Source organism: Somniosus microcephalus, chromosome 3, assembly GCF_052327205.1.
Source record: "Somniosus microcephalus isolate GS21.2 chromosome 3, FLI_Smic_1.0, whole genome shotgun sequence".
NCBI lineage: Eukaryota > Metazoa > Chordata > Chondrichthyes > Squaliformes > Somniosidae > Somniosus > Somniosus microcephalus.
This window is the reverse complement of record NC_140989.1, coordinates 123,298,637-123,311,176: the sequence shown is the minus strand read 5'-3', so window position 1 is coordinate 123,311,176 and position 12,540 is coordinate 123,298,637. Positions and strand designations below refer to the sequence as shown.

The following is a 12,540-nucleotide window of genomic DNA, read 5'->3' as shown; positions in this document are numbered from 1 at the left end:
ATCTGAACAAGTAAATGTTTTGTAGTCATGTTATGAGATACAATACTTTATATTCAGTTAAGTGACTTCACTGCAAGTACAAATATCAGATCATTAGGTCTACAGGTATCTCGGATTTAAACTAAGCACTTGAGAAAATAACAAATCCCATCCATTTGTTAATATCAAGGCAAGAAACATTCATGGACTATTTTCTGAAGGCTCTTGGCTTTGAACTGAATTCAAGTGAACTATCTGTTATAGGTCAGGTGGAAAAGGAATAATAAAATTTTATTAATTCTACTTGATTCCATACTAAAGCTGGAACCTCCTGGTCCGTATGGCTCTATATTAAATGACAGTGCATTTGCGTAGTATATCTATAACCTAATAAAGTTAAACACCATAAAATTGTAGATCATCAAATTATGAAATGGTTATTTAAGTTGATTCAGGATAAGCAATACAATTAAAAGATTACAGTATTTTGTATGCCTTTATTCAGATCATATACATGGCAGAATAATTGAAATACTGTAAATACAGGGTATTGAAACTTTTTTTTGAAAAAACCCCAACAAAAAATCATGAAAATGATATATTCTCATGGCAAAACAATTTTCCTTCATTATTGTGCCTCTGTCATAAATGGTGTCCAGTAATATCAAGTGCTTTTTGTTAACTCCAATCGACAGCTTCATGAGGGCCATCAACGCACAACACTGGATTTGTGGGGAGTGGTAACAAGGGAAATGTGATTTTTGGACTTGGCTCAACATCAAGCATCCTTGGACCAGATGCAGAGTCAATCACTATCTACACTGCCCCAACATGCATTAATCCCAGTTCAGAGGACCACCCTCTTCCACACCAGTGCAATATTCCTCAAACTCTTGTAGCCATTCTGAGCGAGACTATCCAATTAATGTCAGTTTTGTCCTCGAGTTTTTCACAAGGAAATGGGTTGAGGCTGTCCAAACTGATTTTACTTCAGACCCTTTGCAACAGGGAAGGGAAAGAAAGCCTACATTTCCAATCTGAGCTGAATGCAATCTCAGGTTCTAAACAAGATCCCCGGCCTATGATTTTTAAAGGCTGTAGGAGAAAAATTGTCAAATTAAAAACCGCATGCTGAACACACAATTTATAACAAAAAAAACAGATGGTGAGGAGGGAATTAGTGAAACAGACATTGTAAGTTTTGGGCTTGTGTGTAGATCAAAGGCTTTCACTAAGTAAAGTCAGAATTGCATTGCACTTCCAATCACTCTACGACCAATGCATACATTACATAATTCACTGGGCTTTTTCGTGCTTTAGTTGGTTATTGACACCGCCATCTGTTCAGCTTCATTATCTCCATCGACATCAGTTGGTGTAACTGAGTGCACTGATGCTCTCTTCAATTTCTGTTAATTTTTTCAGCAGTTGGTTTACTTTGGTCTCATCTAACTCCAAGCAGAGAAATTCCGATTCCTAAGACAGATAAAACAGAATTCTTCAAACTTAAATAAAAACAGTTTTTTAAAAATGATTTTTTGAAACGGAAGCATCACCGGAGGTTTATTCCCTTGGCAGCTTTCATCATTGAGGAGGCAATTTACGCTGGAGTCACACATAGCACTAGCTTTCTGATATCTCAGCTCATTCTTATGAGCTTAGACTATTACAGGCAAATCAAATTCTGCCCACCACCAACAACCAATCACACAAATTTCCATCAGGATCACTGGATAGTGATAAGTAGCACAAACCCTGGACACAGTTTCTCTCCCTAGCCTGGACACTGAAAGTTGAAAGTTTTCATACAAATCCAGCCTGCTTTATCAAATTGTCACTCTTTTGAAGGCTACATTTTGTTTTAAATGTGACTGCTATATTGCCAATTGAAGTCGTCAAGCAGCAAACACCAGGTGAGCCACGAGCAAGATGACAAGTCGACTGACACTGTGGTGTAGTGTACCATCCTCACCACCTCAAGAATTATTGAACATATATATATATATACACATCTATCACCTTTAATAGAGTAAAAGAGAGGCACAATCAGACAAAAACCAGACCAAGCAAAAGGAAATATTAGGAGGTTCTGAAGCAAGGTCATTGACCTGAAACGCAAACCTTGTTTCTCTCTTCACAGATGCTGCCTGACCTGCTGAGTATTTCCAGCATTTTCTGTTTATATTCCAGATTTCCAGCATCTGCAGTATTTTTGCCTTTGAGATATTAGGAGGGGAGGTGGGTTTTCAGGAAGGTATTAAAAGGAGGAGAGGAAAGGGTCGAGGGATGAAGTTCCAGAGTGTGGGGCTTTGACAGCTGAAGGCACGCTCACCAATGGTGGGGTGAAGGAAGGGGGAGACCAAAAGGGCAGAATCAGAAGTAGAGTGTTCAGGGTCTGCAAAAATCTGAACTATATTTCCCAACACAAGCATCACACAGCTGTTGTGAAAAGTGCTTCCATGTTTGCAATCAGGGTTCATCACATAATGCGTTTTTGGACAAAAGCGGTTTTATATTTGCAATAAATCAGCAGGGATTCCTTAGTTTACAGAATGTGGCGGCTAGTGCACAAAGTCCAGTACATAGATTAAAAATAACAGATTTGTACTTTTGAAACTGCTATTAGCTACAAATGCCCTACACGTTGTTTGAAATGAGCCTAAAAAGATTCAAGGGACATGTTTCAACAACAACCTTTAACATAGAAAAGTGTCCCAAGGCGTTTGAAGGTATAATCAGAAAAAAACGGACGCTGAGCCAAAAGTGATATTAGGAGGGGCGATTAAAAGCTTGGCCAAAGAGGTGGGTTTAAACAGGGTCTGAAAGGGGGAGATGGAGGTGATCAGTGAAGTTTTGGGAGGGAATCCCAGGGCATGGGGCTGAAGTAGACACAGCCACTGTTGGTGAAGCGATGGGGGGTTGCACAAGACAGAGTTGGAGGAACGGAGAGTTTGGCGAGGGGCTGGAGGAAGTTAAAGTGATAGGGTGGGGTAAGGATATAATGGATTTAAACAAGAGAATGAAGATTTTTAATTGGCGCATTGGGGAACATAGGCCGAGGAGGATGGGGTGATGGGTGAGCAGGACAAGGCAGGATAGGGTACAAGCAGCAGAACTTCGGATGAGCTGAAGATTCAATTGTAAAACACTCCCAAACCCGTCAAAAGTTTCCGTGTTCATGTTTCCAATAAAACTAAATATTTTTTCATGAAATTTCATACAACAGGGTAGCATTTTCCCCAGGATCATTCACAGATATTTTAGTTAAGACTGTTTAATAAAGCTTTCACGCTACGGAATGGATGGATATTTAAGGACAAGAATATTTTTAAGGTTCAAATCTAGTATCGACAGCAATAGAGTGTGTAATACTTTTTTGGTTGGGGATGTTTGTCCGTTTCCAATAAAACTATAAGTAAATCATCAGGTGTCTTATTTATATTGTGATCAGGGGATTTAGTTGCTCCATCATGAATTGTGTTCTTATATACAGACAGCTAAAACACATCAAGCTTCATTTGAAGTGATGTTAAAATCTTATTCCCTAGTGTTGTTAACATATTTCCTGCAACATGTGAAGGAGAACAATTCCATCAGATGCAGGATGTTATTCAGTTTGCATCTCACTGTCTGTGTTTATGACAAGAGACAATAATGTATGATGCAATACTGTGGAATAAAACTGCTATGTGCAGCACTGACAAACCTGAGGTAAGTGACAAGTTATTTTACACAATCTATGCCCCAGTACGACACACTATATTTTTTCATATATAAAAAGACTGCATTTATTTTGTATTCTATTCCTTCTATTGGTGTCTAACTTTTAGGCTGCATAGTGGTGGTCTCAGAAATGCTTGTACCAAGGATCGTGATAATATGCACCTGCCGAATCTGAACAGAAAAATGCAAAAACTGGAGAAAGAAATATGCTCAGAAATTCTGTTTGAGGCAAACTTTACTCAATCAAAATTGCTCTGGGTTTAAAATAAAATGTTAATTTTAACACATCAACGGGTGCTTGGCATGAATCTGCATGTTCGGAGCCATGGTCAGGTTCTACACTCAGGACGCTGATATGTGAATGGGTTCTTTGGCCAATCGGATAATGGCTTTGCAGCAACTGGTCGTGCTCTGGCCCAAACTCCAGATGTAATAACCTGGAGAAAAATACTGACAAAGTAGAACAACTGAGCAATATTTAAAGGAGTTCAACAGAGTTCAGGAGAAATAGATTCCACTAAACAATAAGAATAAATTAGCCACAAGTGAGATGTCATGGCTAAACAAAAGGTAAATAAGTATAAAATTGAATCTAAAACAGGCATAAACAAAGTGCATACACAAAAGGGAACAGGATGAGCTTAAGAGGTTAAGAAAATTAGGCAGTCAAAGAGGAAATATGAAATGAAAATATCAAAGAGTATAAAAAGAAATAAAGTTTTCTATAGGCACAGAACTCACAAAAGGAAATAGACCAGCATAGACCAGTTGGACCAAATGGCCTGTTATCGTGCTGTAGATTCAATGTAATTCAAAATCATCCTGTAAAAATCGGGACACGAGAAATTTGACTAATACTTAAACATTATATTAAAACCAGTAAACTTCATCCTTAGACTAAAATCGAGGCGCTACCTTTTGGCACCAGTCTATTGTTTTTGTCTTATGGAATGGCGCAGATTTTGCGGTCAGCGCCGAAGTGATGTTGCTCGCCGCTGACCTCGAAGAAAGCGGCCCACAAAGATCTAGCGATCTCTGTGGAGTGGATTTCACTTCCCCCGACGTTAATTTAATTATGGTGCCACTTATAGGGCATCTCCAACGTCCAGCAACAGTGATGTTATTAAGCAGGCTAAGTAGCCAATCACATTGAAGAATTCTCACAGACAGTAAACCAGGAAATAAAATGCACTGATTTTTCTTCACTTTTTAATCATTTTGCAGAGAGCAAAATAAAGATTGGGACCTACACATGGGATTAAGGTTGTAGCTGAAATATCAAACAAACTTAAAAAAATTATTAAAAACCTATAGAATTATCATAATGGAGAATTTGACATTCCGCAGATATAAAATTAGTTTTTCCTGGGCTTGAGAGGTTGTTCAGTAGTAGTTATGACTTAGTACGCCGTTAACAACCCAGTTACACCTCATTCAAAAGGCTTAACTTTTTTGGGGGTTTTTACAGCGAGATTAGAGCACAAGAAAAGGAAGTTCACGTCAAATCAAATGATTTGTAAAGATTTCCGTCTGCAGGGACTTCAACAGTGCATCTTGTGGAGGAGCAGGTTATCACCGACAGCAACTTCTGGATTTCCGCGTTCAACTGCAAGTTGCTGTCAGTTTCACAGGGTAATGATGGCAAACGCTGACAGTTTCGCCATCATCACAACTGCAAAATCCGGGCCAATTATCGTTTAGTGACTACAATGTAAAAATGTTACGAGACGTGTTACAAGCAATACTGTATCAAATTAAACCGGATCTTTTCACTTCACTCAGGGCTGTAACTAGCACATAGGCATCCAACTGTAGAATCAGTCTTTGCGGATCACAGTGAGCAAGGTGTTCTGCTATGATTATTCTTGGCTGTGGGCTCATTTGTGCTTTTTTAAGCACTAAGCATTTAGCTTCAATTGCTCACAGGACTATTAATGATTTTGCACAGTAGTTACATTGTTTGAGTCACATGGAAAGATCCTATGATTAAAACGAATGTGACTATTAGCACCATCATTGCTTTGTTTGGTACTGATGCGATACTGGTGCTAACATGTTCTTAACTTGTTCACCTCCCATGGTATAATTACTGAAAATAGAATGGCCTCTCCCTTCCTGTAATGGTGTCCATCCATCTCTATTTTTCTGTTTGTGTCTCTCAGTATGCCTCTAATTTTCACGGTTATCTCTATATTTCTGTCCATCTGATTTTTCAGTCTTCTATTTCCTCTCCATGTCTCACTCGATATCTACCCCTTGCAGATTTTCTCTACTTGTCTCCCACTTCATGCATGTATCGCACTTTCTGTAGTCTTTCCCTCATTTTCTATGTATATCTCAGCCTCTCCTTTTCCTCTCGCCTCCCACTGGACTTGAGGCTTTAGCCCTCCGTCAACGATCTTGCTTCTCCTTAGGCATGAAGCTATAGCTTTCCTCTTTATCGTAATCCTCAAACTCCCTTCTGAAGATTCCAACCACCGCGGAAATACCTGGGAGGGATCAGGGAGGAGAGGAGCTCAGATACATAGTTGGGCTGGAAGCATGGGAATTAAATCCCGGTAGTCATGTGACTTTACACAATTTAAAAACAAAAGATCTGGAAATACTCAGGTGGTCAGGCAGCATCTGTGGAGCAACAGAAGTTAGCCAATCAAAGCCTCAGGTCTAAGACCCTTCCTCCTGTTAGACCTGAAACGTTGATGGACTGATGTCTGTTTCTGCACAAACCTTGCCTGAGCTGTTGAGTAGTTCCAGACGCTTCTGGTTTTGTATTTCAGCACCCGCAGAATTTTCCTTGTGTTTACATTAAACAGTTTAATCGTTCATGAGGCGGATTCAGAAGTAAGAGATCTGATGCACGAGACAGAATTAATTTAAACAGATGCAACTGGGTTGGGTGAGCAGCACACATTTCTCAAACAGTTTTCCCTCTCCTGTAATCTTTTTTCCTGTACTTTACCAGTTGTCTCCATTTTTTTTCCTTACTGTTTTCTGTTTCTCCTAATTCTTCGAGACTATTTCACATTATCCAGTTTCTCCCTACTTATTTTCCCAAATACCTATTTATTCCCTGTTATTAATTTGCTTCTTTTAGTTTTCTGTTAAGTAGGATAGAAACAGGAGGCATACTGTCTTGGGTTGAAATTGCAGTTCCCTCACAAGCTCTCTATAGTTGTCAGTTTTGTAAACTCTAATTGAAGTCTCCTCTTTCAGAGTACTTCAAATGCAGGTAAAAACTGTCAGGTGGACAGTGGGTCAGGCAGGCATGGTGCAGAGACCAAGGGAGTGGCTGAGAGAGAGAGTGGAGCTGCAAGGAAGTGGTAAGGGAATGGGAACAGAGTGAGTACAAGTGTGTGAAAATAGCCCCCGTTACTACTTGAAACGAGTTGAACTTAATCTTTCCTACAATCCACGTGCAGCAAATGGAAATGTTCACAGTAGCTATAACAGTTTTTGAATCATGACACGATCTTCTGAAGAACATGAGGAACACTTTGTAGACCTCAATTTTAGGCATGTGTGCTGGAGCCAAGCTTGCTGGTTGGGTCTGGATGGAGTTACTGGCAGGATCTGAATCCAACAAAAAACAGACTGGGAGTATATGCTAATAATATCTTCTACTTTACGAGTAAGCGAATACAACACCAGAAGAAATGCTGCTACCAAACCAGAGGGTGCCTGAAGACATTGACTTGCATTGAAAGCCCCATTCCAACTCTGTTTTTACAGCTGACTGTAATTGCACACAGGTTTTCACCATACAAATCATACCCGGCAGTGTGGGAATGGAGTTGCCACACAATCCATTGATGTACATGGGCAGATTCCCAACAGACAAGAACAAAATATAGGTACTTGGAGCACTAATTGAGAAAAGCAAGAAGAGAAAGAGGGGATAAAAGACAAAAGCCTAAAGGTCCACAAGAGAACATATAGTAAGTTATAATTAGGAGAAAAAATTGCATGCAAGTTGTTTACCAGACAGAAGAAACAACAATATCAGACAAATACAAAATCATTTATTTTAAGATGAGAATGAGTTAGGTTACTATTTTGGAATTACTAATTGTACTACAAAGCTATTGTACAGAGTTTAAGGTACTGGCATCTAGGTAACGTGATGGAGACAGTAGAGTATTACACCATAGTGTTGGCACTGTCAGAACATTCTGCACATTGATTAGCGAGTTTAATGTGGGACAGCCTGTTCCCACCATATATTCAAATCAAAGAATATGGGAAACCTAACATAAGAAATAGGAGCAGGAGTAGGCCAATCGGCCCCTCGAGCCTGCTCTGCCATTCAATAAGATCATGGCTGATATGATCCGAACCGCCAATCCACTATCACAGAACCATCTCCTGAATCCAACAGAATTAGACACACGAAATAGGAGCAGGATCAGGCTACACGGCCCCTGGGCCCGCTCCGCTACCCACAGGGCCATGACCGATCCGAACCTAGACTGATGTCCAAATTCCTGCCCACTCCCCATAACCCTTAATTCCCTTTACTTCTAGGAAACTGTCTATTTCTGTTTTAAATTTATGTAATGATGTAGCTTCTACAGCTTTTTGGGGCAGCATATTCCATGGACCTACCACCCTCTGAGTGAAGTAGTTCCTCCTCATCTCAGTTCTGAAAGAGCAGCCCCTTATTCTAAGACTATGCCCCCTAGTTCTAGTTTCACCCATCATCGGGAACATCCTCCCCGCATCCACCCGATCCAACCCCTTCACAATCTTATATGTTTCAATAAGATCGCCTCTCATTCTTCTGAACTCCAATGAGTAGAGTCCCAATCTACTCAACCTCTCCTCATATGTCCATCCCCGGGATTAATCGAGTGAACCACCTTTGTACTGACTCGAGAGCAAGTATGTCTTTTCTTAAGTATGGACACCAAAACTGTATGCAGTATTCCAGGTGCGGTCTCACCAATACCTTGTACAACTGAAGCAATACCTCCCTATTTTTATATTCTATCCCCCTAGCAATGAAAGCCAACATTCCATTGGCCTTCTTAATCACTTGCTGCACCTGCATACTAACCTTTTGAGTTTCGTGCACCAGGACCCCCAGATCCCTTTGTACTTCAGTACTTTCCAGTTTCTTGCCATTAAGATAATAACTTGCTCTACGATTTTTCCTGCCAAAGTGCATAACCTCACACTTTCCAGTATTGTATTCCATCTGCCAAATCTCTGCCCACTTACTTAGCCTGTCTATGTCCCCTTGCAGGTTTTTTATGTCCTCCTCACTCACTACTTTCCCCCCCATCTTAGTATCATCTGCAAACTTTGATATGTTACACTCAGTCCCCTCCTCCAAATCGTTAATATAGATTGTAAAGAGTTGGGGAACCCAGCACTGACCCCTGCGGAACACCACTAGTTACTGATTGCCAGTCTGAGAATGAACCATTTATCCCAACTCTCTGCCTTCTGTTAGATAGCCAATCCTCTATCCATGCCAGAATATTACCCCCAATCCCGTGATTTTTTTTATCTTAAGCAATAATCTTTTGTGTGGCACCTTGTCAAATGCCTTTTGGAAGTCTAAATACACTACGTCTACTGGTTCCCATTTATCCACCCTATATGTTACTTCCTCAAAGAACTCCAGCAAATTTGTCAAACATGACTTCCCCTTCATAAAACCATGCTGACTTTGTCCTATTAAATTATGATTATCCAAATGTCCTGTTACTGACTCCTTAATAATGGACTCCAAAATTTTACCTACCACAGATGTTAGGCTAACCGGTCTATAGTTTCCAGCCTTCTGTCTACTGCCCTTTTTAAATAAGGGTGTTACATTAGCAGTTTTCCAGTCTGCCGGGACCATTGCCGAGTCCAGGGAGTTTTGGAAAATTATTACCAATGCATCCACAATCCCTACCGCCACTTCCCTCAAGACCCTAGGATGTAAGCCATCAGGTCCAGGTGATTTATCCGCCTTGAGTCCCATTATTTTACCGAGTACCACTTCCTTAGTGATTTTGATCGTGTTTAGCTCCTCCCCCGCTTTAGCCCCCTGTTTGTCCAGTGTTGGGATATTCTTAGTGTCTTCTACTGTAAAAGACTGATGTAAAATATTCATTGTGTTTTTGCCATCTCCATATTTCCCACCATTAATTTCCCGGTCTCATCCTCTAAGGGACCAACATTTACTTTAGCCACCCTTTTTCTTTTTATATAACTATAAAAACTCTTACTATCTGTTTTTATATTTTTTGCTAATTTACTTTCATAATCTATCTTCCCTTTCTTAATCAATCTTTTTGTTATTTTTTGCTGTCTTTTAAAGTTTTCCCAATCCTCTATCCTCCCACTAGATTTGGCTACCTTATATGCCCTTGTTTTTAGTCGAATACTATCCTTAATTTCTTTACTTAGCCACGGATGGCTGTCTTTTCTTTTACACCCTTTTCTTCTCAGTGCATCCCAGTTGCATCGAGCACTCATTGTATCATAGAATTATAGAATGGTTACAGCACAGAAGGAGGCAGTCGGCCCTTGCCGGCTCTCTGCGAGAGCACATCAGCTCATCCCACTCCCCCGTCCTTCCTCGTATCACAGCAATTTTTTTTCCTTCAGGTACTTATTCAATTCCCTTTTGAAAGCCACGATTGAGTCTGCCTCCATCACCCTTTCAGGCAGTGCAGTCCAGATCCTAACCACTTGCTGAGTAAAAAAGTTTTTCCTCATGTCGCCTTTGGTTCTTTTGCCAATCACCTTAAATCTGTGTCCTCTGGTTCTCGACCCTTCCGCCAATGGGAAGTTTCTCTCTATCTACTCTGTCTAGACCCCTCATAATTTTGAACACCTCTATCAAATCTCTCAACCATCTCTGCTCTAAGGAGAACAACCCCAGCTTCTCCAGTCTATCCATGTAACTGAAGTCCCTCATCCCTGGAATCATTCTCACAAATCTTTTCTGCATCCTCTCTAAAGTCTTCACATTCTTCCTAAAGTGCGGTGCCCAGAACTGGAAACAATACTCCAGTTGAGGCCAAACCAGTGTTTTATAAAGGTTCATCATAACGTCCTTGTACTCTATGCCTCTATTTATGAAGCCCAGGATCCCGTATACTTTTTTAACTGCTTTCTCAACTTGCCCTGCCACCTTCAATGATTTGTGCACATATACCCCCAGGTCCCTCTGTTCGTGCACCCCCTTTAGGATTGTACCCTTTAGTTTATATTGCCTCTCCTCGTTCTTCCTACCAAAATGTAACACTTCGCACATCTCTGCATTAAATTTCATCTACCACGTGTCCGCCCATTTCACCGGCCTGTCTATGTCTTCTTGAAGTCTATCATTATCCTCCTCGCTGTTCACTATACTTCCAAGTTTTGTCTCATCTGCAAATTTTGAAATTGTGCCCTGTACACCCAAGTCAGTCAAGAAAAGCAGTGGTCCCAGTACCGACCCCTGGGGTACACCACTGTATACCTTCCTCCAGTCTGATAAACAATCGTTCACTACTACTTTGTTTCCTGTCACTTAGCCAATTTTGTATCCATGCTGTCACTGTCCCTTTTATTCCATGGGCTTCAACTTTGCTGGCAAGTCTATTATGTGGCACTTTATCAAACACGTTTTGGAAATCCATATACACGTCAACCGCATTCCCCTCATCAACCCTCTCTGTTACCTCATCAAAAAACTCGATCAAGTTAGTTAAACATGATTTGCCTTTAGCAAATCCATGCTGGCTTTCCTTAATTAATCCACACTTGTCCAAATGACTGTTAACTTTGTCCCTGATTATCATTTCTGAAAGCTTCCCCACTACCGAGGTTAAACTGACTTTTGAGGTTAAACTCATTTATTTTTAGTAACACAAACTTTTACAACAAAAAAAATGCCCTCAATAAATATTGCTACAAGGAAGGAAAATGTGTTGGTGTCTGCTAGTGGAGTGGATGTGCTGACTGTCCTTTCAGCACTGGGACCTTGACTAAAATTCAGTCCAGGTTGACGCAGTGAATACTGGCTGACTTTAGGGGTCCAGCTGAATTGAGTTTGGGCTCCATCCCGGCCCTAGTGGAAGCATACAACTGCCCACAATTCAGCACCAATTGACACTCTTATTCACAAGATGCCATACAGGCAGCTGATCTGGGAAATAGACAGCTTCACATTGGTGCCCTGTAAGGCTAGCGTTAAGTTTCACGATGTTCGAACAGACCTGAAGGAGCTTTACACTGCAGATGGCTGTGCTACACGGGACCTGCGAGCAGTAGCATAGTTAGGAATGGAAGTCTGGGTGGGCTCCAGCTTATTGTGCACGGGCAATGCTCTCACATGAACAAAGATTTATCCTACACACAGCGCTTTAATTTAAAACAACTTTCTATTTTTAAATCACAAAATCTCTAAAATATAACTAAATTGGAGCCTTGTCTTTCCAGCTGGAGTTATTTTAATGTCATTAGCTCATTTGGCATTAAAATAATGTTGATTGGAAAACCTAGGCTCACACGATTATTTTGTATTTTAACCTGCTCCCGGCGGTGGATGGCACGGTGTGCAGGCACTGACTCTGCACCAGGACAACGCCACGTGCCAAATGGGGTCCCAAAGACGTCATCGGGACCAGACTGGAATTTTTATTAGGTGGCCTGAGAGGGAAGTGGCAGAGTGTTTCCCAGCGAGTATCCAGATTAGGGCCGGAAGAGGCCCAAAAGGGTAAGTTTTAATTTTTTTTTAAACTTTCCTTGTAGGGCAAGGAGAAGCAAGCGGACCCCACGTGGATAGCCTCACCCTCTCCTGTTACTAGCTCCCCCGCCTCTGATGGTGTGGGGATCTGCCCCCCGCCAGGGACCCCC

The 12,540-nt window shown here is 40.9% G+C and overlaps 1 protein-coding gene across 1 annotated transcript in view; it reads right to left on the bottom strand.

The window, feature by feature from the left end:
* Positions 1 to 462: 462 nt before the first annotated feature.
* Positions 463 to 12,540, bottom strand: part of commd1 (copper metabolism (Murr1) domain containing 1) — a 165,825-nt gene continuing 153,747 nt past the window's right edge. Inside the window, exon 3 of the mRNA XM_085981566.1 lies at positions 463 to 1,455. Coding sequence (XP_085837692.1) covers positions 1,348 to 1,455 — 108 coding nt within the window. The 3' untranslated portion in view covers positions 463 to 1,347. The remainder of the gene's footprint in view (positions 1,456 to 12,540) is intronic.